This window comes from Phodopus roborovskii, unplaced genomic scaffold (assembly GCF_943737965.1).
Source record: "Phodopus roborovskii unplaced genomic scaffold, PHOROB, whole genome shotgun sequence".
Taxonomy (NCBI): domain Eukaryota; kingdom Metazoa; phylum Chordata; class Mammalia; order Rodentia; family Cricetidae; genus Phodopus; species Phodopus roborovskii.
The window spans coordinates 3,010,350-3,026,808 of NW_026125554.1; the positions used below are offsets into that span (position 1 = coordinate 3,010,350).

Below are 16,459 nucleotides of genomic sequence, written 5' to 3' on the forward strand. Positions count from 1 at the left end.
AAGTGCACCATATTGTGTAATAAGTTGTGGGCAATGGTTCTGTCCTTCCATTGTGTGTATCATGGGGATTAAACTTGAGTCATCAGGTTTGGCAGCAGGCACATTTATCTGCTGAGTCATCTAGCCAGCCGCTGTCTGTATGGTGAATCATAGGTTTTCCCTTCTTCTCTAGTAAAGGTTGGACTTTCAAGGTATCTTTATTACTTCTACCATGTTCTTTTCCTCCTCAGTCTCCATGATATTGTCATAAGTTACAAGTTTTTGGATCCCAGAATGGACTCTTCAGCACAAGATACAACTTGTATTATCTTTGCACATCCACCTCATACCTAGCTGCAAGAAATGCAAACCAGGCAGACAAGATGGCTCAGAGGGCAAAGGCACTTGTCACCAAGCTTGACAGTCTGAGTTCAGACTCAGAAGTCCACATGATGGGAGGAGAGAATTAACTCTTGGAAGTTGTCCTCTGATCCAAAGCACATGCTTGTGTATGTGCGTGCATGTGTGCACACACACACATGTGCATACACACACATATACAAGCTCACATACAGAAAAATAAATACAACTTCTTTTTAAAAGGAAATGCAAAACAATACCTCCATTTCACCCCTTCTATCCAACTGTCCACCAAGTTGGAGGCTAATGTGGAGGACCCTAGCCATATGTCACTTCCACTTGTAGTTACCCCTGTGAACAAGTAAGCTCCCACTGTGCAGCAATCCAACCCTCAGCTTCATGTTTTATTATTCAGTGCAGTGACCATGCAGCTGCAGCAGCAACTTACTGACAAGCCTGTCCCGTGCATGCTTCTCTCAGGGACTGCAAGGCTTTCTCTGGTCTTTCATCTATATTGGGGGGCATCTCTACATTCATGTGGCAGATGTGATCCCATTCATCAAGGATGACTGACCCTCCATTTCACATAAGGGAAGACAGATACCTTGAGATTCCCTTAAACAGGCATCTCAGACAGTAATAAGCAACCATCCCTCGTGATCTGAGTAAGCCAGTCCATCAGGACTCATTGCCACTCTCAGACAGCTCAGTCTTGGTTGCTTGTTCAATCACTCATCCTGGAGAGCGTGCAGCCTTCCTACGTAGCCTTCCCACAGCACATGGAGTGAGGTAGCCATATCAGGATTGCCTCTGAGGACCCTCGCCTTCTCGGAGATCAGCCCAGCCACAGGCCTCAGCATACATTGCATGGGCCTTGCCACCACCCCTCAACTCGTTCTTGGTTCTCTATTCAGGCATTAATTACTGTGACTTTTCTGGAGAGACATAAGTAAGTGTCAGGTTACCCCAGATGAGACCATAAGAGCAACGTGGAGAAACAATTCCACCACGGTCTAGCTTAGTGAACCAGAGTGTTTACTGAGATTATTTACAGGACTAAAGGTATCCAGAAAGAACAGACATGTGAGGGCTTCAGGACCCTAGATTTGTCCTGAGCATCCTGAGTAACAACATGAAGTCAGCAACTCCTTCCTCCCACAGAGGCAGGGTCTTTGGGAAGCAGCCTTGCACAGCTGACATGGCACTCGCTGCAGACTGGGAACACCGATGGAGTGAGGGATGATTTGTGACTGCTGTCCCCAAAGGAGGATTCCAATTAATCTTCCCCTACTCTGGGGCTCAGAGCTGGATGCTGGGGAAGAAGACCCTGGGGTGTCTAGTTCCTCATAGCACCAGCCTGGTCCTGGGGGACTTGTTAGTGACTGCAGAGGTTCTGGGACAGCAGCTCCAGGGACCCCAGAAGAGGAGAATGTGGGCCCTCAGCCCCTTCCTTCTTAGACAGAGAGGGATGTTCTCGGTGATGTGAGAGCCTGACCTGGCCATGGTGAGTGACATTCTGGCTGCAGAAGCCACCTGCCCAGCCCCACCTTCGGTGAAACCTAAAAATGAGTGGAGGGGGGAAATTGTTTAGATTGCCTGGACAATGGCACCCTTCCACGGAGCTTGTTTCCAAGGTGATTCTAGTGTTGAGTTGAGTTTGTGGGGTCCCAGAGATGTGCAATGTGCTCAGAAGGGAACAAGAGGAGCCTCCTCCAGCCCTGAACACTGCAGACACAGAACCATGACAAGATGAGTGTGCTTGGGTGTGTGGACTGCACGCTATGTAACCCAGAGCTCCATGCGCACAGACACACACGTACAGAACCTGGTAGAGTGAGAGCCAGAGCATCAGGGAAGGGACTCCAGCCTTAGGGGCTCCTGATGAGAAGAAATAGAAGGAAGGACCAGCCCCTGTCCCTAGCACTCCTGGCTGTCTGTCCTCCCACACTTGCAGGAAGGACCCTGGGTCTGGTGCTGCCACAGTGGGCACAACAGTGGCACCCACAGGTAAGCCTTGAACTCAGCACCCTCGGTTAAGTCCTTCAGGCCAGTGCTGTTCTGGAACCTTCAGTGGGCATGAGTTTCACGGGTTCCAGGTGGGGCTTGCTGGTCCTGTGTTTTCACTTGCTCTGGGCCAGGGTCTTTTCACTGTCAGAATGATGAAACTTGAGTCTGGAGGTGGGGCTCCACGGTTAGAGTATTTGTTGCTCTTGCAGAGGACTAGTACCCATGTGAGAGCTCATAACTTGCCTATTAACTCTAGTTCCAGGGGATCTAGAGGATCTAATGCCTTCTGACTTCTGTGAGCAACAGGCACGACCATAGCACACAAACATATATGCAAGTAAAACACTCGTACAAGAAAATATAAATAATTTTTAAAAATTAAGATGATTGGAAGTTGAGTTGTGTTTGAATATAGTTTTCTAGATCAACACAAAAATATATTTCTTTTCTTTTTAATTTATTTATTTACCATTTATATAATGTTTTGTCTGCATGTGTGCCTGCAGGCCAGAAGAGGGCACCAGATCTCATTACAGATGATTGTGAGTCACCATGTACTTGGGGGGAATTGAATTCAGGACCTCTGGAAGAGCAGCCAGTGCTCTTAACCACTGAGCCCTCTCCAACCCCAAAGGTGTGCTTCTTAATTAAAGGCATAGGAAGACAGTCAGTAGAACATTCTTTTTGTTTTTGTCTTTAATGACTGTGTATGTGTTTGGCGGGGCACGTTTTGTGCAAGTGTGCACACAGGTGTACATGCAATTGAAGACCAGAGTTCAAATCCCCAGAGCTCCTGGGTGTTCTAGGTAGATTTGGTAGTCTGCCTGTAATCCCAGTATCTGGGAAATGAAGATAAGGAGAGTGAAGCAAGCTGGCTGCCTAGACCAGCTAAATCAGTGAGTTCTGTGATCATGTAAGAGACCCTGCCTTCATATATAAGGTAGAAAGCAACTGAGAAAGACACTTGATACTAACCTCTTGCTCCCACCTTCATGCAAATATATACACATATACACATTCAAAAATAATTAAAGAAACAGAGAAGGAAATGTATGGTGATATCTGCATTGAACAGGCACAGACTTTAAAAATCATTACTCCTTTAAATATAGTACAACTACTTACATAGTATTTCAATTGCTTAATATCCTAAGAATAGTTTCAAGTTAATTTAAAATGTAAATAGAATTCATAGGTCGTATGAAAATATTATGCCTTTTGTGTTTTGTTTTGGAGGCAGGAGCTTGCTGCGTAGCCCAGACTGATCCTGAACCCATGATCTGCCTAGCTTACACCCACGGTGTGACCCATGTAAGACTTTATTGTCTTCTGTTTTCCTGGTGGGGTGGTCCAGGCTCTCCCGCTTCAAAAGACAGTGAACAGTTGCGGCAACAGAGACAGATGAACAGTATGACTGCTGATATCAGAGTATGGTACTTCAAATTAGTGTGTTTGTGTGTGTGCGCGAGAGGGAGGGAGACAGAAAAGAGAGTAGGCAGAAGGGGTACAAGAGTGGGAACGGGGGCTGTAGACAGCTGTCAGGAGTCAGCTCTTCCACCATGAAGGTTCAGGGATTAAGTTCAGGTATCAGGCTTGGTGGTAGATTCCTTTAACTGCTGGGCCATGTCAGCAGCCCCTATAATTAGCTTAGTTTAGCTACTATCATTATCATCATTATTACCATTATTATTATTGTGTCACTTCCATTATCCTTATCATCATTTTAGTAGCAATGCACGAGCCATGGAATGCATTTGGAGGTCAGAGGACAACGTTATGGATTTGGTTTTCTCTTTCCACTTTCATGTGGATTCTGAGGGCAGAATTCAAGTCATGGAGCTTGCACGGCAAGTGCCTTTTTGGTGCTCAGCCATCTTGTGGGCCCATCAACAAGAGTTGGCAGTTAAGTCCCATGTCCCTCATCTTGGGAGGATGATGACACAGAGGTGTATGTTTCTCTCACTTTTCAGAGAGCCCTGGGATGATGTCATTGTCTTCACCGGTAAAACTCCAAGTTGACCCACTTTATGTCGGCTGTGTCCCTTAACGGTCTCACAGCCACCTCCAAAGTCATTTCTTCATTTTGTTTTTGTTGCTCTTGTTTTCTTGTTAACAGCACTAGGAATTTAGGCCAGGTCCTCATGCCTGCTAGACAGGCAACCTACCACTGAGCTAATATAACCAGCCCCTGTCAGGTTTTCTGTTTGCTTGTTTTTTGAATTGCCCCTGGGATAAATTTTTTTTTTAGGTCCTTATGTAGGCTCTGCTTCTAGAGATACTTGATAAAGTAACTATTCCCTTTAATTGTCAACTTGATACAAATTTGAATCACCTGGGAAGAGAGCTGGATGGGTGATTATCTGCATAATGCTGGCCCAGGGGCATGTCTATGGGAAACTGGCTTAATTCACTAATGAACAAAGACTCAGCCCATTGTTGGCAGCACTGTTCCCTAGGTAAGGGGTCCTGAACTATGTAAGAGTGGAGAAACCAAGCTAAACACAAGCAAGGAAGCAAGTGAGCATGCATGCATCCATTTCTCTCTGCTCTTGACTGTCACTGGGAGGAGACCAGCTGTCCCAAGCTCATGTGACTTCCCTGCTGTGACTGACTATGACCTGGAATTGTGAGCTGAATTAAACCCTTCCTCCCCTGAGTTGCTTTTTGTCAGCAATAGAAAGTAACCCAGGACACTAACATTTCTTCTCTCTCCTCCCACATGTGAAGTACTGTTGCCTTCTAAGTTCTGATAACTGCCTTACATACTGAGGAGATGCCTTGCTGGCTGGGTAATAACTGATCATTTCCAAGTCCCTCTGTCCTGTCTGCAAATCAGTGATGATTTTCCTACCCCCACCTGAGGCCTCATGACCCGCCTTGTCCCAGTAATCCTGTCTCCTCTCAGGCTCCTGAGAAGCAGTGGGACAATGGAACCTGGCTGGTGACAGAGTTCGTGCTGGTGGGATTCTCCAACCTCCCAGAACTGAGGCCCACCCTCTTCACCTTGTTCCTCCTCACCTACCTGGTCACACTCAGTGGCAACGCCACCATCATCACCATCATCCAGGTGGATCGCACCCTCCACACTCCCATGTACCGCTTCCTGGCTGTGCTCTCCCTCTCTGAGACCTGCTACACACTGGTCACCATCCCCAATATGCTGGCCCACCTGCTGATGGAGAGCCAGGCCATCTCCATCGCGGGCTGCCGGGCTCAGATGTTCTTCTTCTTGCTCTTGGGATGCAATAACTGTTTCCTCCTTACACTGATGGGTTATGACAGGTATGTGGCCATCTGCCATCCCTTGCGATACTCTGTGATCATGAGACCCACCGTTTGCCTGTATATGGGAATTCTGATTTTCTGCTCTGGTTTCTCGGTGGCCTTGGTCGAAACCTGCATGATCTTCTCCTCGCCCTTCTGCGGCACAGGCCATGTGGAGCACTTCTTCTGTGACATCGCGCCTGTGCTGAAGCTCAGCTGTGCAGAGAGCACGCACAAGGGGCTTGGCATCTTCTTCCTGAGCATCCTCGTGGTGCTGTTTTCCTTCCTCCTTATCCTCCTCTCCTACGCCTTCATCGTGGTGGCCATCTTGAGGATCCCTTCGGCCTCGGGCCGGCGCAAAGCCTTCTCCACCTGTGCGGCCCACCTCACAGTGGTCATCGTGCATTTTGGCTGTGCCTCCATCATCTACCTGCGGCCAGACTCTGGGGCCAACCCCTCCCAGGACCGCCTGGTGGCGGTGTTCTACACGGTGGTGACGCCCTTGCTGAACCCTGTGGTCTACACCTTGAGGAACAAGGAGGTGAGGGTGGCCCTGAGGAAGAACCTAACGCGGGTTGCAGGTTCTGCTTGCTTTAATGAGTTTCCCTCCTAGACTAGATATCTGCATCCAGAAACCAAGAGCCCTGGTCCTCTAGAAGAGAAGCAAATACAACGAATCGTTTCTCTAGCCTGTTTGCGATTTTGTTTTGTTTGCAACACCTTCGCTATGTAGCCCTGGTTAACCTGGAACTTGCTATGTAGACTGCACTCTTCTTAGACTCACAGAGATCTGCCTGCCTCTGCCTCCCACGTGCTGGGATTAAAGGCATGCACCACAACAGCCAGTGGTGTGTGCACTCCTATGTGTGCACTCCTTTAATCCCAGCACGTGGGAGGCAGAGGCAGGTGGATCTCTAAATTCCAGTTCAGCCTGGTCTACAAAGTGAGTTCTAGAAACAGCCAGGACTACACAGAGAAACCTGTCTTGATGAACCAACAAATAAATAAATAAATACATGTATATGCCATTAACACTGGATCTGTGTTGGCGTCTTAATCCCTCATGCAACTAGTGCTGATAGATGGAGCCTTTACTGTGAATAGAAGGCATCCAGGTGCTGCCGCTTGGAGATAAAGGGGCCAATACATCAAGGGTGGTATGGAGATCATAGAGTGGTCTAATTCTTTTTTAATTTTAAGAGAGTTACTCTATTTTTATTTGTGGAATATGTGAACATGGGTAAGCAGATACATGCATTTGAAGGTGTTAGACTCCTTAGAGCTGGAGTCACGGGCAGGTGTGAGCTGTCTGATGTTGGTGCTTGGAACTAATTGGGGTCCTTTGCAAGAGCAGTAAGTTCTCTTAACCACTGAGCCACCTCGCTAGCCCCTGGGGTGGGGGGCGGCTAACCTTTAGACTGGGTCAATGCTGTTGTTACTCAGATGGCTTAGTTGCCCAGAAGTGTTCCCATCTTTATGTCTCTAATACTCATTTGGCCTTCTAGTTTCTGCCATGGGATTAAGAAACTCACTTGATGTTGTTCCCCGCCCTCTCCCCCAGATTCTCCAGCTTCCAGAACCATAAGAAATAAACCCTATCCTTATAGATTACCTGACATATGGTCTTCGTCTGGGATGCCTCCCAGACGAAGGCAAGCTAAGGTAGAACTTAATACCAGGAGGTGGGATGTCACAATAAACACCTAAAATGTAAGAGGCTTCAGAACTGAGCAGTAAATAGACAAAAGTTAGAGCCAAAGGAGCACGCTAAAATGGCCCAGGTTTCCATTGGCAGAGCCTGCTGGGACAATCTGTGGCCCAGGCTGACCAGGAGCTCACTATGTAGCCCACACTAGCCTTGAATTACAGGTGATCGTCCTGCCTCAGCCTCCTGAGTGTGTGGATTACCGGTGTGAGCCACCACTTCCAGATCCACAAGTAGAAGTTTTTATCATGTCAATTTCAATAGCATTTATTAATCCTATATAGCAGTGGTTTGGGTAGGCATTTTCAACCATGTATATGAAAATGTTTTGACACCCCCATTACCCTCTTCTATCCCACTACCACTCTTGCTGATCCCCTTCCTCTTCCCAACTATTTTCTTCCCTTCTATTCTCATGTCTCTTTGTCATTGTTGTTGACTCAATGAGTTTAATAAGGGCTGTCTACATGATCACAGGTAAAGAGTTACGTGTGTGCATAGTGGGGCGGTGGAGAACAAAGCCAGCCAAGAGAAAACACTGAAGCTAGGGTACCAGTGAAGTTATATAGATATGAATCTTTAAATCCTATCAGTTCCCTTTTCCTGGCCATGGTTGTAAACATCTGTCTCAGTTTCTTCTCCTGTTGGTGTGAGTCCTCATTAGGGTTTCCATTGCTGTGAAGAGACACCATGACCACAGCAATTCTTACAAAGGAAAGCATTTAACTGGGGCTGGCTTACAGTTCAGAGGTTTAGTCCATTATTGGCATGGTGAATGACATGTCAGCTCTCAGGCAGACATAGTGCTGGAGAAGGAGCTGAGAGTTCTACATCTTGATCCACATTCAGCAAAAGCAACTGTGTGCCACACTGAGCATAGCTTGAGCAAAGGAGACCTCAAAGTCCACCCCCACACAGTGACACACTTCCTCCAACAAAGCCATACTTCCCAATGGTGACTCCCCACCGGGCCTGTTTTCTTTCAAACCACCACAGTATGATAGAATGCTCAGACAAAAGCAACTTAAAGGAGAAAGAGTTCATTCTGACCCACAGTTCAAGGTGAGAGTCCATAGTGGCAAGGAAAGTGGAGACAGCAGGAGCTTGGAGCAGCTAGTCACATCATAGCCATAATCAGTGACCAGAGATGGATGCATGCTGCTACTATGCTCCCTTTCTCCAGGAGACCAGCCAAGGAATGTCACTAACCACAGCAGATGGGTCCTCCCACTTCAATGAACACAACCACAGTCATCCTCCACAGGCATGTCCAGAGAGCCATCTCCCAGGGACCAACCTTCCCAACTTCCTAGAATGGTTCTACCACCTAAGACCTCTCCCCCAAGAATAGGAAAATCTCTGTGAGATCAGGTTGTGGACAAGCCTGTAGAGCGTTTTTAAATTAGTGATGGATGAGGGAGGCCCAGCCCATTTGGGTGGTGCCATTCCTGGACTGGTGGTCCTGGGTTCTATAAGAAAGCAGGCTGAGCAAGCCATGGGAAGTAAGCCAGTAAGCAGTACTCCTCCATAGCCTCTGCAGCAGCTCCTGCCTCCAGGGTCCTACCCTGCTTGAGTTCCTGTCCTGACTTCCTTCAACAGTATGGAAGTGTAAGCCAAATAAACCCTTTCTTCCCCAACTTGCACTTTGGTCATGATGTTTCATTGCAATGATAGAAACTAAGACACCTGACATTCCAAGGCCCTGAGTTTAACCCTCAGGAAAAGGGAAACAGGGAGGGAGGAAGGAAAGGAGAGGAGAGGAGAGGAGAGGAGAGGAGAGGAGAGGACAGGAGAGGACAGGAGAGGACAGGAGAGGACAGGAGAGGAGAGGACAAGAGAGGACAGGCAGGACAGGAGAGGACAGGAAGAACAAGAGGAGCAGAGAGAAGGGATCAGATAAGAACAGGAGGAGGGGGAAGAGACAAGGAAAGGAAAGGGGAAAAGAAGAGGGAAGGCGAAGGGAGGACAGGAGAGGAAGGGGAAGAGGAAAGGAGAAGGAGGAGGAGTTGTTAGATGTGGTGGTAAATGCCTATAATCCCTGCACCAGGGAAGCTGAAAGGTCAGGAATCTGAAGCAGTTTGGGCAGCCTAATGGCGGGCGGGAGGGGGGCAGGAAACAAGCCTAAGAAGGAAAAAACGGAGTAGACTTTGGATGGTTACTTCCCAGGATTCACGCTCCCAGGGGAACAAATAAGAACAGTGTGTGGCAAATATGAATGTCTTAATTAGGATTTCTGTTGCTGTGAAGAGATAGATGGGAGAGGGCCCAGCCCATGTGGGTAGTGCCATCCCTGGGCTGGTGTCCTGGGTTCTATAAGAAAGCAGTTGCCATGACCATGGCAACTCTTTTTTTTGTTGTTGCTGTTTATCATCTTTCAACTGAACTATACATTTTCCCCACTCCCCCACCACCTCCCCCTGCCCCCATGTTTACAATTTACTCAGCAGATCTTGTCTTTTTTCCCTTCCTATGCCAATTCATGTGCCTCTTAGCATCCTTTTTGTTACCTAGGTTCTCTGGGGTTGTGGCCTAGATGCTGGTTGTCCTTTGCTCTATGTCTAATAGCCTGCCTCCACAGTGACACACTTCCTCCAACAAAGCCATACCTCCTAATAGTGTCACCTGTGAGATTATGGAGGTCAGTTACATTCAAGCTACCACAATGTGTGAAGATGTCACAATCACATCCACTACTTGACATTCTGGCCTAAACAATTAATCAAATAAAATAATTTTAATTAAAAAAAAAAACAGAGCTGGGAAGATGACTCAGCAGGTGAAACATTTTCTGTAAAGATAAATGCCTGAGTTCAGATCCCCAAGTCCCCAGCTGGGGTGTGAGCATGCATAACTCCAGCTCTGCAGGGGCAGAAACAGGCAGGTCCTCCAGCTCCCTGCTCACCCAGGCTAGTAGAAACTATTTCAGTAAGAGACTATGGTGGGAGGGGGAGGGGTGGAGAACAATAGAGGAAGGCACATGACACGAACCCCTGCCTTCTATGTGCACACAACACCTGTGTATACATGCATACACAGGTGTACATCCCCACACACGTACTCAGACATGCACACATGCAAAAGCACATCAACTGAAAAAATTCACTCTGCTGCAACCTACCCACCTTTAAATTGATCACACTCCTAATTTTCCCACTGTCATAGACATTAGTTAGGGCAGATGATCCTGGGGATGGTCTGGGGGGGTGAATCCCACCTCCCACTGCATCACTGTCAGTGTTGGGGGATATTTTTGGCAATCACACTGACAAGTGGGTACTCCTGGTACCCAGTGAAGCAGACATGCTGTTAAAAACCCTACTATGACCAAGATGACATCCCACAGCAAAGAATGTTATGACTCCCAAATGCCAATAGTGCTGCAGCTGAGACACCTGACCCAGTTGAAATCAATAGAACGTCAACCCCAAGACTAGTAGAAGTTTCTCTCTACCTTAGGAAACTTACTGCTGACATTTACTTTGCTAACACAGAGAAAGAGCTGGAGCTATATGGGATTCAGACTAGAAAATGTGGGGGGGGGGGTTGGAGACAGCTGAGTGGTTAAGAGCACTGGCTGCTCTTCCAGAGGTCCTGAGTTCAATTCCCAGCAACCACATGATGGCTCATAATCTTCCATAATGAAATCTGGTGCCCTCTTCTAACCTGCAGGCATACATTCAGGCAGAATAAATAAGTCTTCAGTCTAAAGCTCTCCCAACTGAGCTATTTCAGCTGTGCTTATAAGTCTTTTAAAAAGAAGAAAGGAAAGAAAGAATTGTGTCCTGCAACCAAGAACACTCCACCATCAATAGTCTATTGATGCCTATTGATGACCTGACTTCAAATCCCCAGAAACCTTGTAAAGTGTAGAACGCCTGTAACTACAGTGAGACAGGAGGCAGAGACAGGCAAATACTCAGAAGCTTTCGAGCAAGGTAGCCTGGCTTGTGAAGTGGCTAACAAAAGACTGGCAGGACTGATGGCTAATGTTGTCTGCTAACCTCTACACATACACTGTGGCGTGTTGGAATGTGCTTGCCCCAGCTCAGACACACACATAACCACAGAGGATGGAGAGGGGAGGGGAGGGGGGATTTTAAAGAACAAAATACAATTCTAGCTATATTTCTGAGATGATATAGATAGTTCAGTGGTAGAGTACTTGCTTAGCATGTAGGAGGCCTTTTATTCCATCTTCAGCAACTCCCCCACCCACACACACAACCTAACTATCTTACTTCTTCAGAGGACTCAGTGTAGACACAAGTTCATATTTCCATTCACATGATATAGAAACCCAGGGCTAGCAAGGTGGTTTCTGGGAATGGGGGGTACAGGCACTTGCCACTATGCCCAATGACCTGAGTTTTCACCAAGTCCAACAGGGTAGAAATAGAGAATTGAGTCTCACAAGATATCACACCCATGGTGCAGGCACACAGATGGATGGACAAATGGATGGACAGATAGGTAGGTAGGTAGGTAGATAGATAGATAGATAGATAGATAGATAGATAGATAGATGGAGGGAAAATACATAGATAATAGATAAAAGATAATTGTAGATGACAGATAAAATATAGATGATAGGGACTGAGGAGATGGCTCAGAGGTAGAGAGCACTGTCTGCTCTTCCAGAGGTCCTGAGTTCAATTCCCAGCAACTACATGGTGGTTCCCAAACATCTGTAATGAGATCTGGTTCCCTCTTCTGGCCTGCAGAGATACATATATGCAAAATAAATAAATCTTTTTAAAATATATAGATGATAGATAGGTAGATGATAGATAGGTAGATGATAGATAGATAGATAGATAGATAGATAGATAGATAGATTGATAATATCCTTTAAAAGAAGGGGGTGGTGAGGTGGCTTAGCAAGATTAAAGGCATGTGCAACCATCAAAGGTTATAATAAATTTTATACATATACACCCAGAAAATGTTTACAAAAATAGTCAACACATAAGCTGACTCCTGTCAATAATACATCTAAGTAAAATCTAGAGCTAGATTTAAAATATAGACACAAAGGCTGGGAGTGTAGCTTGAGAAAAGAGCCCTAGCCTAGAGATCTGAGTTCAATCACATGCTAGAAGAGAAATTACTCCAGCAAGTTGTCCTCCACATGCCTGTGGTGCCCCCATCCCCCAAGACACACAAAATAAATAAATAATAAATTTCAAAAAATATTTTTAAAAAGATACAGAAACCCACCAAAGTTGCATATGCAAATGTATTTGTTTGTTTATCATGTACATGTATGTGTTGTAGAATATTATTTGGGTGCTGGATGGTGGGCCCTCCACTTCAAAAGGAGTATAAAAAGTAAAGAGCAAAAAACTAGCCAGGTGGTAGTAGCACAGGCAGGGTACTGGTGGTGCATGCCTTTAATCCCAGCACTCAGGAGGCAAAGACAGGCAGATCTCTCTGAGTTCGAGGCCAGCCTGATCTACAGAGCTAGTTCCAGGACAGCTAGGGCTACACAGAGAAACCCCATCTTGGTGGGGGAGTGGGGAGGAGGAAAGGGAAAAACAACATGTAGGATTTCCTCCAGAGCAAGATTCATGCAGGACCAACATCAGACACTCAGATGACAATGATCAGTCTTGTGGACAACCCTGGAATGATGCTCAGTCAGCTCCCAGAATTGACACTCCAGCCTGCAGGACCTAACAGTGCAGTTGGATCTGATTATCCCTGTATGTTCTCCTCCTGACTCTCCAAAGTCTCCTGTCTGTCAGTACCCACTTCCCAGCGCTGAGGCTAGAATTCATTAGGCAATCACTTTTCTAGATCGCATGACTCTGAGTTTTATACTTTCATAAGAATTTCTTTTAAAAACCTGCAAGGAAGACAGCCACAGCAACTCACATCTGTATCCTTGCACTCAGGAGGCTGTCTTAATTGGCTTTCTATTGCTGTGATAAACACCATAACCAAAGGCAACTTGGGGTGGAAAAGATTTATTTCACCTTACAGCTCTTAGTCAATCATGAAGGGAACTCAGAGCAGTGACCTGGAGGCAGGAACTGAAGCAGAAACCACAAAGGGACACTGCTTTGCTGACTTGCTCCTCTTGGCTCCTTCAGCCTGCTTCCTTATACAACCCAGGACTACCTGCATCAGGGTGGCACTCCCCACATCAACCACTAATCAAGGAAATGCCCCTACAAACATGCTGCAATTCCCAGATAGGTCTAAGTTTGTGCCATTTGACCAAAAAACCAACAAGCACAGACCAATACTGAAAGAGAAGTGCTCAAAGCCAGCTTAGGCTACATAATAAGTTCCATGCCATCTTGAACTATGTTGTAAGATCTTCAAAAAACAAAACTCACATGGGAAAAATGTACCTGCTGATCCAAGTTGGGTACCAATTTCCCCAGGAACCCAGAACACAGTACAGAATCTACCATCACCTGGAAAGGGTTGTCTACATCAGGTTGACCTGAGAGCATGTCTGTAAGGGATTGTCTTCATTAAGTCAATTGATGTAAAAGGACCCAACCTACTGTGGGTGGCACCATTCCCTAGGCCGGGGTTTCTGAACTGTCTAAGAGTGCAGAAATACAGCTGGACACATTCACTTTTTTTTCTCTCTGCTCTGACTGTTGATGTGATATGACTAACTGTTTTCAGTTCTTTCCTTGACTTCCTCACAATGATGGGCTATAACCTGGAATTGTAAGCTAGAATAAACTCCTCTCTCCTCTAAGTTGCTTGTTAGGTTTTTGTTTAAAGTAACAGAAATGAAGCTAGGGCGTCTGGTCAATAAGAAATAAAAGGTGAATGGGAAAACCACATGGCTTTACCCCAAGGTGAGAGTTCAAGTTATCCCTATGTAGGCAGAGACCCAGAAGTGCCAGCTTCAGACAGAAACCAAAGACACCGGGTGCTAACTATTCCTTTATTAGGTGATAAGGGAACTGGGGAGGTGAGGGTTGGTACAATGCAAGACCTGGGAATTCAGCTACAATGCACTGTGACCAAGTGCCATATTATAAAAATAGCCTAAAAACATTTCTATAGCTGAGCCAAGGGAATACCAGGAAGAGGGGATGCCACCCCCACAGGTAGTGCCCTCCCACCTTCAGCCCTGTATTTACAATTAGAAGTGGAATGCATACAAAATACATCTCCCCTGACACACACACACCCGGCCTAAAAGGTGAGCCAGGCTCTGGGAGGGGGGACTGGAGTGGGGGCCTGGAGTGGGGGCTTTGGTGGGAAAGGACCCCTTTCCCAGTGAGTCTCCAAGTCTGATCTGGAATGCAGTGAAGTGAGGATGGAGGATGGGGAGGGGAAGGACGCTCCCAAGTGTCCCCTGACCCCAGGGGAGGGTGTGCCCAAGGCTGGCTACTTGGTACCTACCAGGGTCGCATACTCAGTACACGGGACCCTGGTCATGTCTGTGTACTCGGTACACAGAGTCCGGATTGGCCGAATGGGCCCACAGACTCAGCCCCACGGGGGCGCTGGAGGGATTTGCAGCGGGGGAAGGGAGCATCTCCATATATATATTTTGTAAAAAATAATAATAATAATAAGTTTGTTTAAATGAATTTGTCTCTATACAAAATGTAAAAAAGAAAAAAAAATAACTCACTCATGCCAGAGTGTGAGAAAATGAGAAGCAAGAAGAGGTATAAAACTAAGTGGGGGAGGAGTGGAGACAGGGTGAGAGGTCAAGAGGTCCCAGACCCCTTAGAGGGCCGAGATGGTGGGAGGTCAGCCCGGTACCCATTATAAATAAAGGAAGACTGGAGTCTGGGCTGGTGACCACCTTGGTCACACTACAAGACAGAGAGGTGCAGGATGGTTGGTACAGAGAAAAAGGGATGAGAATAAAATTAAAAGGGAGAAAAAAGCCAAGAGAGGGGTGTCACTTCAACCCCCCCACATACACACCAAGATCCAAGAACTTAGGCCATCACCTGTCTCTTGGGGGTGACTTCTGGCTGGGACCCCAGCTGAGTCTGGGACTGAGGGAGAGAGGGGACCGACATGGGGTGTGGCTGAGCAGGTAGGGCTCCAGCCGCTGTGGCACCATTGGCAGTTGCTGGACTAGGTGTAGAGTCGGACCAGTCTGAAAGGGAGGGAGGGGATGGGCTGGCCCAATGCTCTGGGGACTCAGGAGATGGGGTCAAATAAGGATGCTCGCTGGGAACCCGCAGGAAGCGGGCCTTTGTGGGGCTGCTGTGGGTCCCTGCTGCAGGATATTCTTCTCCGTGTCCTGGGGCAGCCAGGTAGGGTGGTGGCCGCTCCTGGGGAGAAACTGGGGTTCCCGGGTTGAGTAGCTGGGGTCCCGGAGCCAGGGGCAACAGGAATGAGGGCCCTGGTGGAGCAGGTGGAGGCAGCCTGGCCCAGTCGAGAGGAACAGCCACAGGGTTGAGTAGACCCAAGCTGAGTACGCAGCCCCCAGGAGGCTGGCGCCCCAGAGCGCCTGCCCGACTTGCACCAAGCTGTGCCAGGGACACAGCAGTAGCCGTGGTGGCATAGGGACCCTCCAGGGGGAAGCCTCCAGGGGAAGCAGGGGGCCCACCAAAAGGCCTTGGGGAGTCCAGCGAGTCCACAGGCGACAGTGTGACAGAGCTGTCTGCCAGGGGGCCTGGGCAGGATAGTGTCAGCTTCTTGCCACGACCCCGGGTTCCCTGTGGCCCCAGCCCCGTCTTGCCAGGTGGCCTCCTGCTCTTCTTGGTCCCAGACTGCACCGCCTTGAGCCCAGGAAGGAAGGCCCCTGGTGGGCAGAGAAGGGGCCCCAGGCCATGAGGGCCGGGAGGACTGCGGGGGCCACTGGGCTGGTCTAGCAACCGCACAATGTCCTGGTGCAGCCGCTCCTGGGCCACATCCCGGGGCAGCCTGTCCAGGTGATCTGTGATCTCCCGGTTGGCAAAATGGTCCAGCAGCAGCTTGGCAGCCTCAAAACTGCCCTCACGGGCAGCCAAGAACAGTGGGGTCTCCTCCTGAGGCAAGGAAGGGACAGAACACACAGATGTCAGTCTCTCTCTCCAACACCTAAGTCTGTGATTCCTAAGGCATCCTGAGAACTATGAGCTGAAACCCTGAAGACGGACGGATTTACCTTAGGCACAAAATGTAAAGGGGCAGCAAAATCTCCGGTCATCAAAATAAACTACATGC

General features: G+C 47.7%; 2 protein-coding genes across 2 annotated transcripts in view; one reads left to right on the forward strand and one right to left on the reverse strand.

Moving 5' to 3' along the window:
• The first annotated feature begins 1,537 nt into the window (after positions 1-1,537).
• LOC127216529 (olfactory receptor 10T2-like) lies at positions 1,538-6,223 on the forward strand. The gene is made up of 3 exons (XM_051177232.1): positions 1,538-1,571; positions 2,294-2,346; positions 5,252-6,223. The coding sequence occupies exons 1-3, from the start codon at positions 1,538-1,540 to the stop codon at positions 6,221-6,223; spliced, it is 1,059 nt and encodes a 352-aa protein (XP_051033189.1).
• A 7,988-nt stretch (positions 6,224-14,211) lies between these two features.
• Positions 14,212-16,459, reverse strand: part of Notch3 (notch receptor 3) — a 43,013-nt gene continuing 40,765 nt past the window's right edge. Inside the window, exon 33 of the mRNA XM_051177470.1 lies at positions 14,212-16,281. Within this exon, the coding sequence (XP_051033427.1) occupies positions 15,241-16,281 (1,041 nt within the window). The 3' untranslated portion in view covers positions 14,212-15,240. The remainder of the gene's footprint in view (positions 16,282-16,459) is intronic.

Excerpts from the sequence above, each read along its gene's own strand:
- LOC127216529 (XM_051177232.1), top strand. The coding sequence starts at position 1,538 with ATGGCACTCGCTGCAGACTGGGAACACCGATGGA. Across the intron at positions 1,572-2,293 it reads AGACTGGGAACACCGATGGA|GAAGGACCCTGGGTCTGGTG; the intron begins GTGAGGGATGAT and ends CCACACTTGCAG. Across the intron at positions 2,347-5,251 it reads CACAACAGTGGCACCCACAG|GCTCCTGAGAAGCAGTGGGA; the intron begins GTAAGCCTTGAA and ends GTCTCCTCTCAG.